The sequence below is a fragment of the Python bivittatus genome, unplaced genomic scaffold, assembly GCF_059951505.1.
Source record: "Python bivittatus isolate LINGU-HERP-01145 unplaced genomic scaffold, Pbiv_v1 ctg000080_np1212, whole genome shotgun sequence".
NCBI lineage: Eukaryota > Metazoa > Chordata > Lepidosauria > Squamata > Pythonidae > Python > Python bivittatus.
Genome location: NW_028277035.1, coordinates 55,345,765 through 55,370,622, shown reverse-complemented (window position 1 = coordinate 55,370,622; position 24,858 = coordinate 55,345,765). Strand labels below are relative to the sequence as shown.

At 39.8% G+C, this 24,858-nt stretch overlaps 2 protein-coding genes across 3 annotated transcripts in view; one reads left to right on the top strand and one right to left on the bottom strand.

The window, feature by feature from the left end:
• ACAD9 (acyl-CoA dehydrogenase family member 9) overlaps positions 1-5,763 on the top strand; it is a 31,872-nt gene extending 26,109 nt beyond the window's left edge. Inside the window, exons 18-19 of one of the 2 annotated variants that reach the window (XR_015794865.1) lie at positions 3-202; positions 3,315-5,763. Coding sequence is in view for 1 of the 2 variants with exons in the window: in XM_007433035.4 (XP_007433097.1) it covers positions 3-103 (101 nt within the window). In the remaining variant the exon portion in view is untranslated. Of the gene's footprint in view, positions 1-2; positions 344-3,314 lie in introns of those variants that run through there. The other variant, XM_007433035.4, reaches the window with a different exon arrangement.
• The window catches only part of CFAP92 (cilia and flagella associated protein 92 (putative)), a 56,742-nt gene continuing 36,929 nt past the window's right edge, over positions 5,046-24,858 (bottom strand). The window contains 12 exon segments of the mRNA XM_088134689.1: positions 5,046-5,117; positions 5,119-5,230; positions 6,174-6,337; positions 6,682-6,839; positions 7,859-8,003; positions 11,393-11,602; positions 12,429-12,593; positions 13,618-13,900; positions 14,642-14,836; positions 17,749-18,650; positions 20,827-21,011; positions 23,205-23,384. Of these exon segments, the coding sequence (XP_087990815.1) occupies positions 5,046-5,117; positions 5,119-5,230; positions 6,174-6,337; positions 6,682-6,839; positions 7,859-8,003; positions 11,393-11,602; positions 12,429-12,593; positions 13,618-13,900; positions 14,642-14,836; positions 17,749-18,650; positions 20,827-21,011; positions 23,205-23,384 (2,771 nt within the window).

The following is a 24,858-nucleotide window of genomic DNA, read 5'->3' as shown; positions in this document are numbered from 1 at the left end:
AGATTCTCCTGAAAATCTGGATGACAGCATTAAAAAAGTGGCAAATCAGGTGCTGGAAAAAAGAGCCTATATCTGTTCACACCCACTTAACAGAACATTCTGAAAGTTGGAAAAGAACAAACTGCAGTCTGAGGTGTACTTAACAATACAGCTGGAGCCAGAGAGCACAGTGTATCTGAACGTATACAAACTGGATCCTCAGGTATATTCTTAGATCTGAGGCAAAATGCAAGACTAATAACATTGTCATGAAATATGGTTTCATATCCTACAGTGCAATTTTATAGAATAAAATAAAGTAATAAATTGTATAAGCCTGCTTCCAGTTGAAAAACTGCATCTATCTATCTCTTCCTCTCTCCCTCCCCAGCACTAGAGAGTGCAGTCTGTGGTCAGATGTGAGGCCATGTTTTTAAGATGGCTGCTGTACAATACTAATATATGGATTCCCAATGTTTTCCTTCACGGGAAAGAAAATTTTGGAATGAATGAATGAATGCATGCATGCATGCATGTATTCATTCTGTTAGTCATCAGATACCCTGCCAATATAGTGAGCTGGCCAAAGGAGGACATGGAGGGTGCCGATGTGAAGACCCAGAAGCTCCTCACAATGTAGAGAGGTTTCCATGCCAAGTCCAACACCCAGAAACTGTATACCAGCCAGAAAGAGGGCAGGCGGGTTCTAGTGAGTGTCAAAGCCACTGTTCTGGATGAAACCCAGAGCATCAGGGAGTATATCTGTAAGATGGCACCCAAAGATGAGCTGCTGAGACAATGCCTGAGGCAGCAGCAGACGTGGGAGGAAGTTCAAACAGAGGAAATGCCGTGGCAAGACAAGACCCTGCATGGGATCATTGACAGATAGCTGAGGTGGCTGACACTGGGAAATCCTACCAGTGGCTGGAAAGGGCTGGACTAAAAGACAGCACTGAGGCACTGATCATAGCAGCACAAGAACAAGCACTAAGCACCAGATTCCCAGAAGTAGGGGTCTACCACACTAGACATGAGCCAAGGCGCAGACTGTGCAGAGAGGCCTCAGTGACAGCCCAACACATAGTGGCAGGGTGTAAGATGCAGGAACACCATACACTGAACAGCACAACCAAGTAGCTGGCATTGTGTACAGGAACATCTGCACAGTGTATGGGCTAGACCCTCTGAAGTCCAGATGGGAGGTTCCACAGAAGATCATGGCAAATAACAGGGCTAAGATCCTGTGGGACTTCCAGATCCAGACAGACAGGCAGGTACCGGCCAATCAGCCAGACATGCTAGTAGAGAAGGACCAGAAGACAGTGGTGGTGATAGATGTAGCAGTGCCAAGTGACAGCAACATCAGGAAGAAGGAGTATGAAAAGCTGGAGAAGTACAAGGGCCTGAAGGAGGAACTAAGAGAGGATGTGGAAAGTAAAGGCCAAATGGTCCCAGTGGTGGTAGGAGCACTCAGGGCTGTGACTCCTAAGCTGGAAGAGTGATTCCAACAGATCCCAGGAACAACATCAGAGCTCTCTGTCCAGAAGAGCACAGTGCTAGGAACAGCTAAGATACTGCACAAAACCCTCAAACTCCCAGGCCTCTGGTAGAGGACCTGAGATTTGAGGAAGACACATACCACCCACAGGGGTGAGAGGTGATTCTTTTTTTTAATATTCATTCATCCATTCATTCATTCATTCATTCATTCATTCATTCATTCAAGTATTCTAGTGCGTGTATGTGTGTGTATACATAGATACACACACATTCCGAATCGCACAAGATTCCCACATCACATATGTTTATTTTGTCACACACACCCCTGATTGGGAACTAGATGGTACCAGAATGATGATGAATCTGATGAGCAAAGCAAGCATTGAGGAGCTATTGGGTATTTGGCTTTTAATCAGTTTATTAGCCACCTCAATCACTGAAGCAACTCTAGATGGCATAGAAAGTAATTAGAATTAAAACAGAAAATGAAAACATCCACAACAGCAATTGGAAATATAACAGGGAAACAAACTACCATATAACGCTCACCAAGCAGGGGTTACCAATTACCCTACTCCAGGGCCTGCTAGATGAGCCAAATGGCTTTCCTAAAGGCCAGCAGGGTTGGGGCCATGTGAATTTCAGGGGGGAATGCCATTCCATGGGATAGGAGCCACAGAGAAAATCCATCACTGGGATCTCACAAGGTGCCACTGTTTTGCCAATGGGATGCTGACTCTGCTAGAGTTTACCAGATGGGCATAAACCATCAAAGAGTGGTAGTCTCAGGTTCCCAGGCCCCACACCATGAAGTGAACTTTTAAGTGAAGCCAGTATCTTGAATTGCATCTGGAACCCAAGTGGGCACTACTGCAGCTTGTAAAGTAGTAGTGTTATGTTGCTGAAATGAGCTATATCCATGACTTCTTATGTCACTGTGTTCTGGACCAGCTGTAGCTTCAACAAGGTCTTCAAGGGCAGCCCCATATAGAATGAATTGCAATACAAATGTGAGGTGGCTAAGATATGAGTGACAGTGAGAAACAGCCTTCCAAACTAGGAAAGGGCATAATTATCATAACAGATGTATCTGTGCAAAGGCCCTCCTGCCTATGGTTGCCACTTGCTCCTCATGCATGGGGTGAGAGTCCAAGAAGACCCCAAAATTACACAGTTCTGTCTGGGGTAGTGCAATCCAATCAATAACTAATATTGAAAAATCCCTGAAAACAGGGAGTAATTGTATCCACAGCTATTTGGTCCTATTAGGATTGAGCCCAAGTGTATTCCTCCCCATCCTAATATCAGACATCTCCAAGTATCAGGATATGACCTCAATAGCATCACTTATTTGGCCTGGGATCAAGATACACAACCAGTTTCATCCACATATTGATGATACTTTGACCCCATGCTCCTAGGCAATGTTGTCCAATAACCTCATGTACTTGTTAGATACAAAAGGGGAGAGCTCTGAAGAAACCTATAAATCAGGACACTCACTCTTGCTCACTCTCCCTTACCAACACTGACTGAAACTGCTCTTAAAGTAAGGAGGAGAACCACTGCAACCCAGTGCCTAGCACTCCCAGGTTTTAGAGATAGTTTAGAAGGATACCATGATTCATGGCATCAGACGCCACTGAGAGTTCAGGTTGGACAAAGACCCACCCTTATCCTTGTCTCATCAGATGTCATCCACAAGTACTATCAATACTGTCTTAGCACTGTACCCAGTCCTAAGTCCCAACTAAACATGGTCCAGATAATCTGTTTCATCCAGGGCCCTCTATAGAGTTGTAATCCCCCACTTTCTCTACAACTTCCCCCCACAGAGGAATTGGAGATTGGTGGAAAATTATCTTGCATCTGCAGGGTCAAGCAATGGTTTCTGGAAGAGAGGATATACCACTGCCTCCTTCAAAGCTGGTGGAACTATCAGATGACTCAAAGGTGAATTCACCATCGGAGAACTAAGTGCAGATCACCCTCCAGGCATCTTTAACAGGGACAAAGATCCAACATACAGGTGGTGGCACTAACAGTGCAGAGAATCTTCTTCATTTCTTTGACACTCAGACTCAGACTCTCCATAGACAACTAAGGATGACCTATCCTCAATCAACTCAGTTGGATCTGTCCAGCTGGAAGTGTACTCTGAATGGGTCTGAGTAATTTTGCCATGAGATGCCTAAAATATTTCTTACAGTGGCACTACCAATATTGTTCCTCCCTTTCCTTCCCAAAAGGTATCTGGATCACCTTAAGAAAGGCTACTGGATGATACGCAGATGCAATGCCATCCTCATTGCTACAATACAGGCCCCAACGTGGGCTTATACACGCATTTGGCAGATTCACTCTTCATGTTCCTCCAGTGGCATTCTAGCCAGCTCTTCAGACATTTCACCTCCCAGACAAACAGAGGCCATGCAAATGAGAGGCTGGTATTAGCCATGCAAAAGTTCTGATGGGCCTGTTTCTGCTGGTCCAGAGTAAATGGGTGAACATTTGAAGAAAATCTGAGCTATTAATCAGGATAAATTTCACAACCTCAATAACCAACAGTTATATGTTATCTCAGCATATGATCAGTTCTCAAATTTCAAGAACACCTTCTTACTCTGATGTTTAACAACTGAAAATGCATTGACACTCTTTCCCTGCTGACTCAGGCAAAGTCTGCATATTTCCAGATTTGTTTGTTTTCTAAGATAGGTGGTTACATACCTAAGAATACAAACAGAAGCAAAAATAAATATAGGTAGTCCTTGGTTTACATCCATTTGTTCAGCAACCATTCAAAGATACGATGGTGCTGAACAAGGGGGACTTACGACTGGTCCTCAAAGTTGTGGCCATCACAGTGTCCCCATAGTCATGTGATTGTGATTCGGGCGCTTGGCAACCAGCTCACATTATGATGGTTGCAGTGTCCCATGGTCACATGATTGCCATTTGCAGCCTTCCCTGCTGGCTTCCCACAACCAAAGTCAATGGGGAAGCCAGCAGGAAGCTGCAAGTCATTCCTGCAAATCACTCCCGCTCCTGCTACTTTTTCTCCCAAGGATCCCCCAGGTGGCAAGAGTACATCTTGTACCTGCACTTGCGCCCACCCACAGCACCTACCTGTGCATCCACCTGCAGCACGCACCCACACTTGCACCTGCTCATAGCATCCACTGGCCCGCACATATTCGTGCCTATGCATAGCACCCACCCACATGCTCACCTGCCTGCCCATAGCTCTCACTCACCAGCCTGCTTATGAGCCACCTAAGAAGGAAAGGCTTGTGACCACACCTTGCAACTTCCTGCTGGCTTCCCCACTGATTTTGCTTGCTGGAAGCTGACAGGAAGTTGCAAGTCGCAGCTTATGCAACTCACAATGACTCATGGTCCTCACTTAATGACTCATGGTCCACACTTAACGACCACAACAGGGACTGTCAGTATTGCCATCACTAAGCACGGTCACGTGACGTCACGCTTTACAACTGCATCGTTTAGGGACAGAAATTCCAGTCCCAATTATCATCATAACCTGAGGACTACCTGTAAATAAATTACCAGTAGATTTCTGGGATACAGCACCTTTTTACCCACTGTTTTACAGATACACTGCCTATAATTACCATTTCCCACATTACCTGCATTCTCTGTGTTATCCGCTGCTAAGATGACATTCTTTAAATGTGAATCCTGCGGGGGATATCTCTTGTAATGATATGAATGTTTCTGACAAATTAGTCTGGAAAAAGGCACCAACAATTAGACTAGAAGAAACATATGTCTAAAAACAATTAAAATGCTAAATATTCAAGTTTCTATAATGTGAGTTTAACTTGAATGGTGTAAAATCAAGATGAAGTATTGGCTTGAGAATTGATGATGTAAATTCTCTCCCAAAGAAGAGAACTTTTACATACATCAAAGCTTTCTTTTTTTTTAATTAATTTTATTAAAGACATATTTACAGAATAAAAACAGTACAATTTTTAAAAAGTAAAAGAAAAAAGTGATAAGTAAATAAGAAAGAAATAGAGAGAAAAGAAAGAGAAAAGAAAAAAGAAGATATAAAGGAGCGGCTTCCAATCTTCTTTACAGCAGATATAACTGCATTTATATTTTATCCTCTCTCTTTAAGGTTGCATCATGGCTCCCTTCTTTCCATATTCTACCCTTTCTAATTATCAAATCCATAAATCACAAGTTATTTTTTTTCCATTTTCAGAAAAAAGTCCATAAAGGGAGCTTTCTTATTTTTCCCATCACAAATGCAGTGATTTAGAATAAAAAATGTATGTATGTATGTATGTATGTATGTATGTATGTATATGTGTACGTGTACGTGTGTCAATAGAAAAGGAATAAAGATGCCTGCTTAATAACTGTACGGCTTGGAATATCCAAGATTCACGGTCACCAGAGAATGACCTCCGAAAGCCTGGCCTTGTGAGCCTGTTTTGCATTGATTACATGGACTTCATTAGACCGGCACATCTTGTCTCAGATGCTAAATGGACTATGGAGGGGCCAGATTTAAATTTCTTCTCTTCTGTTGTAATGTTCCCATGACTAAATCCTGCTGGGACTAATTGAGAAGAAAGCATCTGTAATTCTATACAAGATCATACGCATTCAGTAAACATTCTAAGTTCTTTTGCCATTTACTTATCTGTTGGATGACGCACCTGAAATCTGCTCCTTTCAGAGCTTTAAATACATTGTGTGCCCTGTCATAGCATGGAATATTGTGGCTTGACATCAAGCTGTGGTGAACGTCAGGCCCAGGAACAAATCCTTTACAGGGACTGCTCTCTTCCATGTTATCTAAAATTCCCAGAGCTGGAGGAGGCTAAAGTAAGAAAGATCAGGTTTTACAAAAATGCTGCTTGATTTAAATAGACAGTTTTCCTTAAGAGCTTCAACATAAAGTTAAATACGTTATAAGATTATAGCCACCCAATCTATCTGAAACATCTTTGGAGTATTTCTGCAGATGATGATAAAAATAATGGTTCCTGATTAACAGAGCCATGTTTAAACTAGAATTTTGAACAACCTCACTGCTACTGATAGAAACAAAATATTTTGTCAAATGTATGAAATCCATATATAGCATATTATCTAAAATGACACACAAGCACACACACAGTGGAAACAGCTGCTTATAAAAGGTTTGCAATTTTTAGATTTTACCTGCATCTTTAGAGATAACTTGACAGGTTTATCCTTCAGAAGACCCTGAAGGCGAGCTAGCTGGCAGCTGGCTTTGGGTCCACTAGAAATGAGCTCTGTTGCCGGGCAGCACCTATGAACTTTCAGTGCAGTGTTGCAAGGTATTCGTATCTTAGGCTCTTTTGTTCAAATGTGCCCATTAAACAATGACACAGAAAAGAAGGAAGAAGAACATCAATCAGATTCTTAACTTTAAAGAAAGTTTCTGTTAACTAATGCACTTCTGATTAACTTTTAATAGAATTTCTTGCCTAATTCTGGAATTAGCTTGTCATGCTATGGAAGATCTAGCATAAATATGAGATGCTATAAAAGATCTAGAAATTAATAGCAGCAAGGCTACATAATATATTAAATGTGAGTGTGCTCCAATATTGATAGCCCCATATTTTCCCCCCAAATCTTAGTGAACAAACCGATAATCTGCTTATGTTAGATAAGAAACGTAAGAAACCCTAATACAGTATAAGAAATTACTTTATGCAAAAGCCTGTGGCCCCGTTTAACACAACACAAGACCCTTAGGGAAAAAGACCTACTGATTCTGACCTTTACCTACCTACCTACCTACCTACCTATTCAGTATATGTTTTAAAAGTCAGAAATGCAGCCGTTACAACTAATTAGACAAAGTCTTCTATCTTCCTCATAAGTAAAGCCAGATGTGTAAAGTATCAATATTCCCCTCAACGGAGGAGTGCTTTGCGTGCCTTTTAGCACCGCTGGTGCAGTTGTTTTTTATGAGATCTATGATGACAATCTTCATATCGCCTTCAAACACTACAGCAATGCTACAGGATGAGTCCCTGGAAAAGCACATCCCTCACTCACAGTAATATATAACGGCATTTCACTTTATAACCAACAAAACTGGTGGTGTTGAAATGCCCTTTAGGTGAGGTGAGTGAGTAAAAACTACCCTTCTCAAAAAGCATGCCTGTGTAAGTTTCTTTGGTGATACTCAGTTGGTTATTCAATGAATTTAGATTAATATAATTAGCTGCAGACCAAACTGAATAGTTTCAGTAAAATTCAGACCGGTAAATATTCTCTGTATCCTTATACCTGATTTGTATTTGTAGGAAAGCATAACCATTTATGTATCTAGAACTGCCCTGGAATGGAATATAGTACATACCTTCTCCACGAGTGTCAGGAGCCAGGGTTCTGTACACAGGTTTTTTGTAAAGCTCAAAATCAATATCCCGTTTGTCCCATCTCCATCTATCCCGATCCAACACTGGCTTCATAATGTTAGCATTGAAAAAATTCTCCTGCCATTTCTAAAGGAAGGAAGGAAGCATAGTAAATGTCCTGAAAATGCATACAGCAATATGAATTTACCCAATTTACCCCATAAAATGAGAAGTGTTTTCCCCCAAAATGTATTATTATGATTGTTGTTGTCAGTCACACAGTCAGATGTTTAGATTGGATTTGGCATTTTTGTCCACCTTCCCAAGGACCTGGGATAGGCAGATGTTGCTGTTTACGAATATTTTTTTTTAATTAAAACTTTTATTCTGTTTATGACTATTAAAGGTATGGTCACAGGATGTAAGCTGCCTTTTGCAACTGACTGGTGATTTTGTCAATGGCGATGGTGGTATTATTATCATCATCATCATCATCACCCCCAGTGAGGCACTACCTTGACATGGTTGTGGGGCTTGCGTGCTCCAAGGAGGATGAGAGCTATGCCAGGGGTTCAACCATACCAGACAGGTCTCATCAGAGCAGCCAGACTGAGAGTGTCTCTCCCATAAACAATATGGTGAGACGTAATTTACAGACACCCATACTGAATCGGTTGTTGCCGGGTCAACAAGGACCGCACTAGGTGTTCTAGTTCCTGGACATCTGGTGAGAAGTGGGCTACAGGACTCAGGACTGTTGGCTGAGCAACCAGGGCCAGCAGCTGCAGAACTACTGGAAGAAAAGTTGCTTACCTGCTGAAAATATACAAAGACTGAAAACAAAGAAATAATGATTTGCTATTACAAATCAAGTTCAATGAGAAGAAGATATCTGAAAAGAATGCACCAGTTCTGGAAAGAACAACATCCAGAATCAGAAATAACAGAACAGAGGCTAGCAGATCAACACTGATTTATAACACAAAAGAAAGTATTCACAGAAATAGAATTGGAAGAATTGCAAAGGTCTACCCAGAGGAAAGAAATCGAAGCCTTGCCAGAAGTAGCTCAGATGGTAGAGCCTTCTCCTCAGAAAGAACAAACCCCTCTAACTAAAGCACAAGAGGAACTGAAACAAAGAGTAACTGAGCATCTAGAACAGCACAAAAATAGTAGAATAAGGTTGCCTGCATTGAAGCTTGTTACAAAGAATCAGCTAGCACAAGTATTAAACGATGCCAATACTGTAATTTTTAAATTATTATTATTTTATAACTGACTGCCAGCGACTGTTACCTGCAAATGGAGATTATATTTGCTGATAACAACAGAAGAAGCTGTTACCAAAAAAAAAAAAAAAAAAGGAATAAGCAAAATGTGCCAATGACTACAAGAATCTAGGATGCCTTTCAAGTTTGGAAGAGGCTGTTTGTCTGGTGAATTGAAGCAGTTTAAAACCAATTAATATTAACTACTTTTCCCTGAACCTTTTTTGGTAGACATGAGAGTAGGTAGGTAGGTAGGTGGGTGGGTGGGTGGGTGGGTGGGTGGGTGGGTAGGTAGGTAGATAGATAGATAGATAGATAGATAGATAGATAGATAGATAGATAGATAGATAGATAGATAGATAGATAGATAGATAGATAATCTCCATCCAGTAGTCCAATCTGGAGGTAATTAGGACATGAGTGACTGTAAGCAGGGCCTGCCAATCCAGGAACAGGTGCAACCAGCAGATAAGACAGAACTATGCAAAAAGCTTTTAAAAACAAAATAACCACTGAAATCTATTTGAACTGTACTATCCAAAGCTTTTTGGGACACCAGTCAAATACCATCAGGTCTTTCTATCACTATTTATAATTGTACACCATTTTAATACACATGTACCCTGAGCATGGATTTTGATCAAATTTACGTAAGTCAGAATATGCTTTGGACAACAGAAATGACTAATTAGAATAACTAATTTCTGTATACTAAAAAGAACCTTGAAATGACTATTACCCTGATGCAGATCAAAGTGCTTATTTTCAGGAAACGTTTTAGAAAACCTGTGGTAAGTAGTGAGCTCTTTGTTCTGTAGAAGATAAAAACAAAGTTTTGAATAGAATGAATGGCTGCTATCTGGGGTGTGGGATGAGAAAGAAAATGCACAAGCAGACGCCCCTGTAGGTGCCTCAGACATTGGACCATGTAACATGGTCCAAGAAGAACAAAAGGGAAAAAATATTTATTCATTATTTAATAAATGTATATGGCTGCCCATCTCATACACATGACTCTGGGCAGCTAACAATTAGAAACTGGATAAAATAACCAAAATTTTAAAAACAACATCAATTGTTTCTTCTTCACCCATAGATTCTCTGCCTCATTCCAGCTACCAGGTTCAGTTTGCGCCCTCCCAGGGGACAGGAGTGAATGCAATCTAACTCTCCTCAATTTGAGGATCTTCAGCATCTTCCACATCTTTCATCTTTCATGGAGAGATCCAGAAACCAAGCCACTGGTCCTGAGCAACTATAATCATGCATGCAGTGAAATATGGATTAGAAGCGGAGATGTCTCATTGCTGTTCCTACATGTTTAACAGCATAACCCTAGGTATGTTTACCAGAAGTAAATACTGAGTTCGCTGGCTCTTTTTCCTAGGAAAAGGGATAAAGTATTCAAGTCTAAATCTCATTTCCAATATCAACTGTATTGTAATGGGATCTGTAGATATTACTATCTGCAGAAGACTTTGAAATTAAATAACATGAAAAGAGCTACCTGGATTCAGACCCAGAAGAAATGCAGCACTTACATTAACACACCCATGCACCTTTCTGTTGTATACACTTTCTGCTGCAATACTGCACAGAGTGGTATCCTTCAGTCATACAACTGTATTCAGGGAAACACCTGAAATACTATAAATTTAGGCCTCATTCCAATATTGATTTGCTTATTGAAGCAGCAAGTCACTCCCTTTTCTACATCCCTGCACTTAAAGGAGTAATTAAAGTGAAAAAAGATTCAGATCCATTGCAAAGTATAGCTGTTCAAAACATAATACAGCCCCCAAGATTAAGTCATTAACCAGTACTTTTAGAAGTAAGTTTATTTTAAAACTTTTCTATACCACCTTTCCATTCAGAAGAAGTAAGATCGTAATTTTTTTTTAAATGCAACCTGTTCTCAAGAATAAGTGAAACAAGGACAGACTTACTAAATGTGCATTGGACTATAAATTTCAAAACGCTACACTAAATTTAGCAATAGCATCGGTACAAATCAAGCATAACCTAATAAGCACATGCTGTTGATCAGCCTGTCTGCAGGAATTTGCTTGGTGTCCTCAAGACAATAAAGAGATCTACCAATAACACTGGAGTGAGGTTCAAGTCTGCATTCCTGCATTCGGCTTATAAACCTGACCTGGGACAAATATCAGTTCTTGAATTTTCCTCACAGTGCTGTGGTGATGAAATATGCTGTTCCTAGTAGCTTACAGACATGACAAGTTGATGGAACCTAAAATTCATAGTTACCTCTCTTAATTCCATCAGTCGTGCCTCATCAGGCATACGGGGATGCTTGTTGGAGTCTATGCTGCTCTTAAATCCAGGATTTGCAAACCCTCCAGGATACAACCACAATTTCTTTGAGTGTTCAACAGATTCCTTTAATATACTGTCTTCATCCACTGGGTCAAACATACCTGATAGATATTCATTATAAGCAAATCTTTTTCCTGGCATCTAAAAAAAAATAATGCATACATATAATTATATTTATCACATCCCCCCCACTCTAATGGAATTCATCTTAGAGCAATGCAGAGAACAGTCTTCTCTAACCTGCTGTCCTTCATACTACAATCCCCAAACTTCTCAACCAACAAAGTCCAAATGTCTAGAAGATACTAATGGTCCCAACTTATCAGGAGAGTACCAGGTTTGGGTGCCCTTGTCTGAGCTCTGTATCCATTGAAATAAATACAAAGGATGTTAACAAAGCTTAGCACCTTCATTCACGAACAAACGCAGGCATCTAATGGATTAACATGGGTAGTCTTACTTATTTTTATCTCATACCCAGAGAACTACTTTTCATTACAGGTAGTCCCCAGCTTAAGAACGAGTTCCATTCCCAAGGTCTGTCCTTAAGTCAAATTTGTATGTAAGCCGGAACAATACTGCATAATACTGTATAAGTAGTATTGTATAATTAACTCAAACCATTGTGTATTTAACTTGAACCAATGTGTATTTAACTTGGATTTTGCTACAATAGGCTCCATTCTTAACTATGGGTCGTCCTTAAACTGGGTGTTCTTAACCCAGGAACGACCTGTACACCTTTTCTCAAGACATTTTTCTGCTCTCTCTGCTAACTGAGGCTGCCCAAACCCTGAGGACCACCAGAGGCCCATAAATGTCCAGCTGTCAGCTGCTGTCCAAGGAGCATTTGGAATTTTGGCAGCCCTGGTACCACATGCCTAGATTATTAGACTGTTCCATCTAGATTTCTAGGAAAAACATGAAAAAATATTTTAAAGAAGAAAGAAAAATCTTGCTTTCTTGCCTGTGTCATTTCTTCGCGAAGTAGCTGCTTTGCCATTTCTGCTGAATTCAGAGTCTGACAACTATAGTTAAAGATAGCTTTTTCACTCAAAGGGAAAGCTCTGACAGTTCTTGGGACTTCTCTTTCAAGCATTTCGCTGAGGAAGCTCACATACTCAATATTGGACTGAAAGACATGTAAACATGTAAAATTATTCTAGCCTTGAATGTATTCCCCCAAAGAAACATACATTAACTACTCTGCAGAAGATCAGTAATTAGACTGGCAGATACATAACACATATTTCAATTAAGCACTAGAACAGTAAACCAAAACTAAGCCTCTCCCTCTCTGTCCACTTTCTGAAAAAGTACTTCCTAAGATGCTATCTTAAAGGCAATATTCTGCAGGTAACTGAAAAGTAGAAACTCAATTCCATTTGTGAACTAACATTGTCTTGTTGGCTGCTAGCAGCCAATCAGTTTTAATAAAGATAGCAATTCAGTTGTATCCCTCATACAAGATTATTTCCTTAGTGATATCATTTTAGAAGTAAATGGGTAGAAGTTAAAGAAATCACAAACAGTCCTAAAAGCAATTCTTCAAACATTTGCAATAAACATTTGATAGTACTTTAAAACACAACTTTGTGTGCCTAAGTGATGGAATGTACCTTCTCCCTTTAAGCAGGCATTTTATGAATCTTCAGATCTAGCATCATTATGCCGAGCACAAACCCAAAATGATCTGTTTTCTGAGAAAATACAGTTTTCAGGACAGAGTTGCTTCCATACAAACAAAAATACCAGTAGCTTAACCTTCAATTACTAGAAACTCAACCCTCTGAATTTATATCTGACCAAATAGGATGACACAGTTGATGGCTGGAATAGGATTTGCTCACAAAAGCAGATTCACTGAATACAAAGATCATTCACAAACTTATTCCAGACATTTGGGGAAAGTGTGTTTAAGTGTAATCCTATTGTGTCAGATCTCCCTACAGTGGATATTTTAATGTAGGAAGTACTTTCACACAGACTCTGACGTGCACACTGGGGAAGCAGTGGTACGTGCAACTGTATGGTATAAAACACAAGGGCATCTGGCGATCAGCCCCAGCCGTCATGACCAAAAGTTCATTTAAAAAATCTGCAGAGGTTGTCTACCCTTGTTCTAAGGCAACCTTTCACTATTGCACTTCACCCACCTGGATATAGTCTTGTGGTCCCTGATTTTCTTGTTCAATTTTTCTCAGTAAATACTTCTTATTACAATTATCCAAACAGGAGGACCTGTATTCCCTCATGTGCGAATATTTTTTCACTGTACCAACTGATGACAAGATCTCCGGGGGCTCCTGTACAAACAGGTCAGCTTTAGTCAAGGGAACCCCAAACTCCTGACTCAAGACTGTAATCATTTCTGCAGAGGGCAAGAGACTGCAATGGACCACTTCCCTTAATTTCTTACTGTGGCAGATGTAATCAAGTCTACAGAATAAAGTGTGGAGAGAAAGAATGAACAACTTAAGTGAGGTGTTATCATTTAAATAAGGGAACTATTAATTTGACTTTATTTTTATTACTGTTTGATTTACATTTTTCACCTTAACCATTTGATTCACCCTGAAAAGCAGCTTGCATATCTCTTAATAAATAAATCACATAGCAACCGTTTATTTTGGCCCAACAATCAAACCAGTGAAACCATTCAAACTGACAATGAATATGAAACAATACATGATGGTAGACTTGATTATTTAAACTCCCTTCCTCAACCTAGTGCCTTTGCAGGTAGGTCTAGAACTTCTCCAAGTTGCAGCTCCAGTTGAGTTTTGGAAAGTTTGTATTAAACATTGTCCACTGTTTATTTTTCAATGTGTCAAATCATCTTCAGAATTCTTGCTCCACCCTTTTCAGGTATAGCACTAACAATATTGCATCCTAATCAGTTCTTCTGCCCTACAGAGCTTCCAGGTGGCAACAAATCTCTTCTGGACCAGGAAGTGATCTGATCGTAGGTGACAATGACTTGGAGACAAAACGAGGCCCACTGTATGTCCACCTAAGTGACTCAGGCCCCAGACTACTTGGGACAGACCCATGGCTGCAAGGGAGGTGATACAAATGTTGAGCCCTGCCAGACCCTACCCTACCACCAAGATCTATCCTCAACACATTCAACTTCCAAATCTTCGTAACTCGTATGCCAAAATCTAAGAAAGCTGTAACCTGGAAAGAGCTTCAAAGCATGGCTGAGGAACCATATCCCGGATGTATAACAAAGGCTGCTTCATGATACTTGACAGTGGCTTGCAGAGACGGATGTGAAGCAGGACAGCTTCAAGATCTATATACAGGCGCTTGTGAAAAGACAAATGTGAATTATAGAATATCTGTAATCTGCCGTGTTTAGTTTCCTGCATCCTGTAACAGACAGGAAATAGAACTATATTAACCCACAAATCCCTAATTTCTTGCGTTGAGTTTTACTTTTAAAACACAGACACAAATCCTGCAAAATAAATAATAAATCTTTGCATTGTATATCAGTTTTCTACAACTTTTCCACTAAAACTCTTCTTCATGCAAAAGCAGCAAAAGAAGACACAAATGGCATTCCTGACAAAGCAAATCCCAGCTATTTGCCTATTAGGGTTATTTCAGCAGAATAAATCACAGTATTTTCAAAGAACATCGCTAAGGAAGAACAGCACTAACAATGGTTTGCTGGTCTGAAATATGCATTTCTCTTCATTTGGGGAGATCAGGCCTCTGAAAGATACTCTAAAAGAGAATACAGTGTGCTGAGCTGGGGAAACTGAAGCCAACTTAGAATTATGAACCCTTTCAGCTGCTTTAAGCACACCACTCATATGCAGGTTTAGATCTCTGCTTGCAAAGGATTGCGGCAATAATTAACATGTAACTACTGCCAAACTCAGCAGATTTAACATGCTACAGAAATAAAGGTGAGACTATAAATAAGGTCCTTCAGCTCCTGCCTGAACAGCTCAGCTTTCTTTCTTGGAACTGCACTAATGCTATGTTGGAATGAACTGCATTTTAATTCTACAAATGCAGCAAAGTACTCCTATCTATGCACTTCTGATAATGCTATTTTCACTCCTACTGTATACATATTTAGCTGGCATCCATATATTACTGAACTCAAGGGGCTTTTAGGTAGGTAAATATGCATAAATTTGCACATGAGTGAAAACAAAAGCTGTGCATCAAAAAGCAAGTAAGATGTGAAGCTTTGGGCATGAATGAGAACATGATGGCCCTTGCCACTTTAATACATTCAAGTAAAAATAACTGTGGTCCCGTTAAACGATACACTGTATGTTTTGAGACATTCTGTTGTTTTTTAAACAGAGACCTGTAACAGGCAGTAGGAATAACCTTGAGGAAGAGAAAGAGCCACAGCCAAGGCAACAGTTAGATAAAAGAAATCTGAGTCTGGGGCAGAAATGTAATTTGAGAAAGCGTCTCAGACATAACCCTAGTTCTCAAGAAGATAAAGGGAGGAAGGGGGAGGGGCATTCAGACTTGCAAGATTCTGTTACTGTAACCTTATAATAAAAATAGTACTGTACTGGCATGCATAACTTTGGTTTCCTAGTCTGGTCTACCTTGAAGGGCTGACACTATCCCAGTTAAGTAAATATTTCAGCTTCACTGAATATCTCCTGGCCCTGCACAATAAGAACATCATACCCCCAGTAGGAGAAAGCTAGCTTTTTCCTCTGTGGCTTAATTCAGTCTTCCACTGTAAAGTTCTAATCTAACAGGATAGCAAAGGCTGGTCTAACTGCTTGCCTTTGGCTTTGAGGAACTTAAATGCATTTATCTTTCTCTGAATTGTGCAAATGAACTACCATTAGTAACCCCTGCAAAAGGGGGGCAATGATCTAAACATCAAGTATTCATATCATACACTTAAAATATTTTAAAAACATTTTTACAAACTAGCAAGTGGCAAACACTATAGTCAGCTCTAAAGGATGGACATAATGGAATACATACAAGCAACTAAGTTTAAACTCATATTGGTATACTTCTATTTTCTTTGTGGATTAGCAGAGAAAGGTTAAAAGCAGCCATTGTGTGCTGTAGAAGTACAAAATATAGAACTCAGTGTCAAAAAAATGTTCTAAACATTTTATATTCTTTTAGGTAGAGGATGACTAATGGTAAAATAGAAGCATTTCCCCTTAACTGCAACACAAAAGTTTTAATCCAATGTGCTATAGATAAGAAAATAGTACAGCTTTATAACGCTCTTGTTCCTCCCGACTGGCTGGGTATTCTGGCAGGCAATCCCAACTCAGTGAAGGGTGCCAGTTTCGACTGAAGCTATGGGGAGCAGGGGAGAACTGTGGGCTCCCTATCCACCCCCATCTGAATCCTGAACTACATCAGGTCCCTTGATGCCTAGTATTTGCTTTCAAAAAGTAATGGATATAATTGCTAACTCTATAAAATAGCATCTTGCTGAGTTTGCACCCAAGATTCAGCAATTGCAATTCAATGTCAAACTTAAGAATTCCACCATTCTTAAGAAAATGTGATTTGGCTACAGTGGATTCCTAATACACAAAAAAGAGAAAGAGCCACTACTAAATAGTGCTACAATAATTTCTCTTATTATTTTTGTAATCTTAATTGGTTTTGATATTCAAAATATCCAAATAACTCAAATCTATCTATCTATCCCAGGAATTCTAAATGTGACAGCATCCTCAATTATCCGTTCTTCCTGCATGTATTCAAAATTCCTGTCTCTTGTACCCAAATGAGCATGCTATATAAAGAAAGCTACCAATTTCCATGACACTAATGTTTTTTTTTTTTAATGTTCAGACTTAGCTTTCATTCCAATGTACTGGTTCAGCATGCACAATTACTTTTTTAAAATATCAGGGTGCATTCCAGCCACAGTCTAAGGAGGTAAAATCTAGTACTTCTATTTATAAATCTATGAAATGGTCACCTATTAAATGTTCACAGGCTGGGCATTTGGAGAACCCCAGGCCTGTTGATACGAATTCTGAATTTTCTCACTGTTATTGATTAATAGAGTCACTGGGAGTTGGGTGGCATAAAAAATAAATAATAATTATCATTATTTCAGTTTGAAGATGGTGGCACAGGCAGGATTCTCATGATCAGGAGATGTGAGAGACTGCTCCCCCTCCCTCCTTGACAGAGAGGAGAGAGGAAACAAAAGCAACTACTTTTTCTACTTTCTATTAGGATGCATCTTGTAAATTGCCTTCAGAAGTAGATAACACAGAGAAAAGTAATTTAAATAGTAAAATGGTGTTGATTACCTATCAATCTTTTTATTCCACAACCTCTTGAGTGCTTTATTCCTGAAACCTTCCAGGATAAAAAGGTGAATGGACCCATCTATTATGTGAAATCCAGTAATAATATCTAGCTGAGAAATCTCTTCCAAGGAAAGTTTCTGATTCAGTTTCAAAGTATTAAGAGATTTTTGAGTTACATCTGTGGAATAGGAATCAAACAGAAAAGCCTCTGCATTAATTTCTGTAATCTCTTGCATCAAATAATGTAAGAGCGAAGTATTATTATAATCAAAAAGATAAATGATGCAGCCATATGGACAATGTGCAGCAACAGCATCCCCTTCTTCCTCTGCGGGACCTAATGGTATGCTTATTTCAACTCTCACTTTAAGATATGATTCTGCATTTACATAATGCCTCATTGGAAACTGAACATCTTGAGATTCATCTGTTTTCTTAGTCTTCGGGCTGGTGTTTTTTCCTTCGGATAGAGATGTATCTTGAATTGAGCAGTTGTGAATTTGTGCATAAAAATTCAAGGTCTTTTCACCTAGTAGTAAATCACTCAGGTTGATTTTAGCTACTCCATATGGGTTCCAAACACCTTCTGTGGCTGTAATGGGATTCTGGGCCATGTATCTCGAAGTAACAGTGCTTAAGTCACTTATCTTGCTGTCTCCTGGTTCCTCTCCAAACAAAGATGGCTTCATCTTGCTATCTTCCATTTTCCTGTCTCGGTCATGAACTTCAATTTCCAAAGGTGGACCTCTCAGGTATTCACTCAATTTTCCAGGTTCTATTGTTCCTACAAGAATCACATTGGTATCCTTAAAGAAGACATCAGTTCCATGATCTCGACCTTGTGTCTGATAGGGACACATATTGTAGAAAGTGTATTTGCAGTAAATGGGAATGCAAGTTCTCTATAAAAGAGAGAATAACAGTAAGAATATTCAGTATAAATACTATCTGTTGACCCTAAGTATATTAAGTGTACAGTTGAATTCAAGACATCTAATAAAACAATTCCAAAGTAATAACTAAAGCCAAAAATAAAATCTAAAGAAATTGAATAAGGAAAAAAGCACCGATGGTCCAAGAGGGAAGGTGACAGGGAGAACACTCCAAGTACACACCCCTAAGCAAGGTTTTCCCTAATCTGATACCACAATTTAAGAAAGGCTTGTGTTCATTCACATCTCATATGGGAATAGAAAGATTTTGCTATAGTGCAGCTACACTTGATAGATCAACTTCTGAAGGTAGTGTCCTGTTTCAGGTTTCAAACACACACACAGAGTTGCTAGGTAATGGTAAGTAATTTACTCAAGGATGAGCAGACAATCAAAGGAGCATAAATCAGAGTCTCTGAAGCTAAGGCTTGCCTGTGTAGTTTCACTATCCACAAGAATATGCAGAAGAGTAGTCAAATTTCAATCCGAAGTTCAGAGAGCCAAGCAAGGTTCGTCAGCTAGTCCAAGGGTCAGAGTTTCAGGTTTCTTACATGAGCAGAAGGCAACAATACACCAGATACAGGAAATCAGACAGTTGTTTCCGACAAGGAAACGTAAGTCAAAACTGCCTCTTAAATAAGGTTGAAGCCAGCTGTATTTAAGGGACACCTGTCCTTGCTTGGCAAGGGGCCTCACTGAACATCTTTGCTCTGATCTCTGCTCTACTCACCAAGTCCAAGGGCTTGGAGGCTGCACCTCATCATCTGGCTGTTCTGATGCTGCCTGTGTTTGATCAGCCTCAGGGATTCCTGGCTCAGTGTCTCCTGAGGCTGGCATTCAACTGGTTCAGCTAGAGAAGCTTCTTCGGACTCTGTCTGAGTCCAAGGCCATGACAGGTGGTGACAGAATATTAAGCTATGCAGACTGTTGCTGTCTTGTCTAACACACTATATAGTATCTGTTTATGAAACCCATGTCAGACTGGGGATTGAAATGAGATGTCACTGGTATGTTCACAATATACAGGGTTTTTTTTTCTTTTTCATCTGATTCAGGTGTGGTGCTGGGTATTCTTAAAAATAACTAAGGAATCCTGAAGTTTACGAAGCAGAAGAGTAAATTCATAATGAATTAGATTAAGAGAAATTTTTGTTCTTATCTTCAGGGATTCATCTGCTTTAGTGGAGGGAATGATTGGGGATGAAAGGCATAAATAGTTTGGAAGGTAGCACAAACAGCAGAAGATTAAGCAACTGGATGGTACAGAAATTATTATCCTCATCAGCAACAAGAATCTTGAAAAAACAATTGGATCAAAAGACTGCAGATTATCAGAACTGCAACGTGGGAACAGATTTCTATACATTCTAGATCTAAACTAAGTAAAGGGCAAACAAGAGGAAATTCTACAGCACTTCCAATTCAGGACAACCCACTAAAATAGTCACAGAGAACATGTCTAACATCAGCCAGGCCAGCTGCAAGAGCCATCATGTCTATGCTATTTTGAAGTATAGGACATACAGTAGTTCCATAACTTAGCAGTTACTGAGGACACACTGGAGTGGGAATTGTGCAGAGAGGATCCAAGAGGACTGGGAAGGGAGGAACCCTCTCCCAGCCCTAGGTGAGGTGTAGAGCAGAAAAAAACAGTGGAAACAAAACAACAATGATAATGGCACCATGAGGAAGGAGTGAAGTGGCTTTTGATGAAAAAAAATGTAGAAAGAAGAACTGAAGGTTCATGAAGGGTAAATGCTTTTTAAATGAGTTCTCTAGAGAAGGAGAGCCAGGCGAGAGAATGAGGGTGAGACAGTCTTCGCTGGTTCATTAAAAAGATACAGATGCTTCATTCAAAGCTATCCTTTAAATGAAACTGAAAAATAATAAAATAAAAAATGACCTTCCATAGTGGTCACCATATTGCTGAAGTTCTAGATTAAGGAGACCTGGTTTTTCACTGCTATGCATTATGAAAATTAAAGTTTTCTAAATTTCATTTCAGGACATTTATATCTTATAAATACTCTCCAAAAGTGTAAATGGCAAGTCAGAAATTCAGGAACCAAAAACTCTTCAAAATGTTGTTTTCCCCCAGAATGTCCTCTATTATCACTTAATATGTAGAACTGAAAAGAAGAATTACCTGCAGCTCTTCAACTGTAACTGGGGTAGTTGGTAGACATTTTGCAGACTGAATCCTAATAATCAGTGGATTTAAGTCATGTTTGTGTTTCTCACTCATAATAGGTCTGTCAATAGCAAAACCTAAGTATGCTTCAGTAAGTTTGGGGGACTTCTCTCCCAATCGACTGGCTGTATAGCGTTCACCTGCAGATGGAGAGAAGGGCTTGAATAATTTATGACTATTCAGGTAAAAAAGGGAAAGTCTCTGTCAAGTAGTCTTGCTGTCTACATGGACAAGGCCATGTACATTTCCTGGCACAAACACTAACATGGGTTGTCACTGTCTTCTTCCAGAATGTGTTTCCCACCAAATTTCCTCTTTAGCCTCCTACTCTGGCATTCTCAAGTGATCCCCCAACCAATTACTAACCTGGGCCAACCCTGCTTAGCCACCAAGTGCAACCAAGCACAGCTATCTGCTGGGGCTGACTGTAGAGGGGCCTACGCTAAAGAAGCAAGACATTCCTGTTGCTGCTTAAAATACAAGTGAACTACTCTAGCTTTCACTTTCGCTACTTAGGAAATACCAAGAAGTAGAAAGGAAAGAGAAGATAACTATGATAGCCTAGTATGATATTCTGGTCTGGCCAGTCCAAGTTGTATAGGAAGTAATAAAAGAGGAGCCAGGAAAGCATATGAAGCAACACATTAATTGAAGGTCAAAGTGTTTTCAATCAAAAGCTTTCTTTGGGACTAATCAAGTAAGATATATACCATGGCTGGGACATACCAAGAATAATTCTTCTTATCAAATATTTTGTTTAGAAGAAATGAATATTTCAAATTGTATTGCCCAGATGAAAGGAGATATTGAGAGATGAATGAAATACTCTCAGTCTGTGGGGAAGAATATACGTAATAAAAAACTGAATATGGCTTCTGTACTGAGGCATATTTTGAAAGCAATGCCTATGCTGGTCCCATATATGTTTGGGTTATGTCCTTAGTAAGTAGCTCCTTATTGGTTAGATATTACTATGGTGAACATTTGCAAGGAAATAAAGGTTCAAGTATGTACACTAAATGTGTGGTTAAATTATATTCCACAAAATATAGAATTGTCTATTTAGGAAGAGCTTTGGACTCTTGTAAAAAGTGATTCTATTTGCTTGGAAGGATGCAACAATCAAAATCATTAAACTGGTTTTGAATCAACCAAGAGACAAGCTTAGACAATATGCTTCCATATCATCTAGGTTTTATTGATTGCCTAAAAACTGAATCGTAATAACCAATATAATTATTATAATACTATTTTATTATTGTAGAATTTTTAAAGGGAAAGAGTGCTGCAGAGTGCTACAGATGTGGTCTGTCCACACTTCTAATTTAGACTGCTTCCAGATCACTAAACAGCCAGTCTGGGATAGACAGGCACCAGCCTAGATTCCGAAAGGCATTTTAATTTGTCCAAGGCTGGTTTCTGACTTGGATACGCCAAGGGTCGTCAGCAGGGGGAGCCTACAAATCAGCAGCAGAATTTAAGGAGCATTGCAAGCAACTTGGAGGAGACACATAAAATATGGGGGGACTTTACAAACTTCATCAGTGGGTTTATTCAGCAAGCTCAATGTATTTCCCCACGATGCAATAACTGTTTGCTGGGCAACACCCAAGGCAGAAAATCAACCAGGTACTTGACACCTGACTCCAGGCTGTGTAATTTGCAAAATAATTTGCACTAAGGAATGGAGATCTCCCTTGGCCTCTTTTCCAGTCCTGAAAATAGCCCTGTGAAAGCTGGCCATAAAACGCAAGGGAGTTTTATGAAGTGAAAAAGAATCGGTCCCTTCTTTTTTTTTCCCCCAGAACATTACGTAAGTTGATGAGTAACTTACACAAATGGACACAGAAAGGCTGGATTTTTTTTTTTTTTTTAAGACTAGCAACTTCAGGAGATTTACCGTCAAGGCTGTTGCATTTTAATTTACAACAACCACAAAGAAACACTGCTTGGCATTAGTCCTGATGAAACTGTTTCAGACAATCTAGTTTTGCCCATTTCGTCTAAAAATGGAAGTGTCCTGGCAGCCCCACAACTCAAATGTTGCGTCTCACCATTAAAGGAACCCACGCAATCATTCATCTCCCAGAAAAAACGATCTGATTGCGAGCAGCGTCCATCGGGGGGGAGGGGGGAGGGTCAAAAACTGCCAGAGGGCAGACGTGGCACTGCAACCCAAGCCCTGCCCCCTTCCTTGTCATACGTGTGTACAAAGGGTGGGGCTTGGACCCTGATGCTGCGCCCGCCATCTTGCAAGTATTTATCTCCCTCCCCGACATTCCTTTCATAATATTCCCATTTCCCCCACTACTCATCTCTGGGGAGAAAAATACCTGCTAGAAGGGGCATGAGGTCCAGCTGCAAAAGCGCTATTCCAAACTTCCTTGCCTGTGCTGCCAAGGCAGCTGCCTCTTTACCAGCTGACTTCTGAGAGGCCTGTTTCGTTTTCTTTTCGGTAGTGAAACCACTGCTTTTTTGTGATGGCCTCTGCTTTTCTGATAATTGGAGGAAACCTGGAAAGTTATAGAAGTCAATCATGTCAAGACAACTGAACATTATGCAAACCTAGGGAAGTAGTTAAATGCTTAGGGAATACGGGGATGGGCAGGCTCAACTGCTTAGTTGTAAAGGAAATAGTAACTTAAAGATTAAGCTGCAATGTGTAGAACTGTTCTCAAAGGTAGCAGACTTTGGAGTCCTGGGAAAGAGGACCACAAAACAACCAAGATGTCAGATGTCCCAAGGAGTTAAGTGCCTCAGTCAAACCCATTCCTTTTCTGCACGGAGAGGTGTCTGCTTCTACTGTAATCTGTATGTGTGATGACAATAAGGCTGCAAAATTTATCCTTTTTCTTCCTGCCTTTGCTTCTGATAAAATAATGATGACTGTCCCTAAAGTGTTAGCAGGCTTCAAGGAAAGGACCAAAATACAACATCAGGAAACAGACACCACAACAAGATCCCACAAAAATGGTTAGATGGAATATATGCTAAGTTAGTCACAAAGGACAGGAAATGGATGCATGTGGCTATCACTCATACATATTAATGAATGGCATCTAATTATAACATAAATAAGGAAACATACCAAGTAACAAGGGTGTTATAAGGAAGCTGCCTTATAGCAAACCAGACTAGTTATCCATTTGTCCAATCTCGTCTACTCTGAGAAGCAATTCCTCCTCCAAGTCTTATCTTGTGCAGATATTTCAGTTTTTTTTCAACAGAAATATCAGCCATCAAATTTATAAAACTTTCTGCAGACAATGTAAGTACCCCTTATAAATGAGGCTATGAAAAAAATTAAGAATTATAGGTAAGTTATGAAACTGAATGTAGATTCTGGAGGCAAGAGGCACATTCAGATGTTTAGAACAGTTCTGCAGAGGCAGTGCTGAAGGGTTAGAAGTCTTCACTTTATCACTACAAGCACTCAGGAATTACACATTCCAGCTCTCCCCCTGCCTTGGTATAGCAGCTTTGTGGTGACTGCTGCAGCCAACTATCTTCCAAGGAGGTGCCTTTACCTGACATCTTTTCCCTAATCAAGGCATGTGAGAGACAAAGGGTCACTGTAGCCCATGTATCTTCTGGCAAATAAAAAGGGGAAAAAATGAAATAAATTCTATAGTATCGCCATCTGGCCTGTAATATTGAGGCATGTGACTAAGGACATCCGTCCCCATGCCTTGGGAGATCAATCTCACGCGATGTAAATAAAATCAAACTTTTAAAGGAGGCACATGCAAAGCATCTAGTGGTGATGGAGATAAAAAGACAGAGCTGCTACAGTCACTAAGAGCAGCTTAAAAGAATGCCCCTTTAATGTCCTCCTTTAAAAGAATAAAGGACAAATTGAGGTTCTAGATAGACACAAGAAACTGTCGTTCTGCCCTAATTTAGACCAGCTCTGCTGTAAAGAGATCCCAAATTGCATAAAAACGCAGTTTACTAAGCATGTATAAAGAACATAAATATCAGAAACAA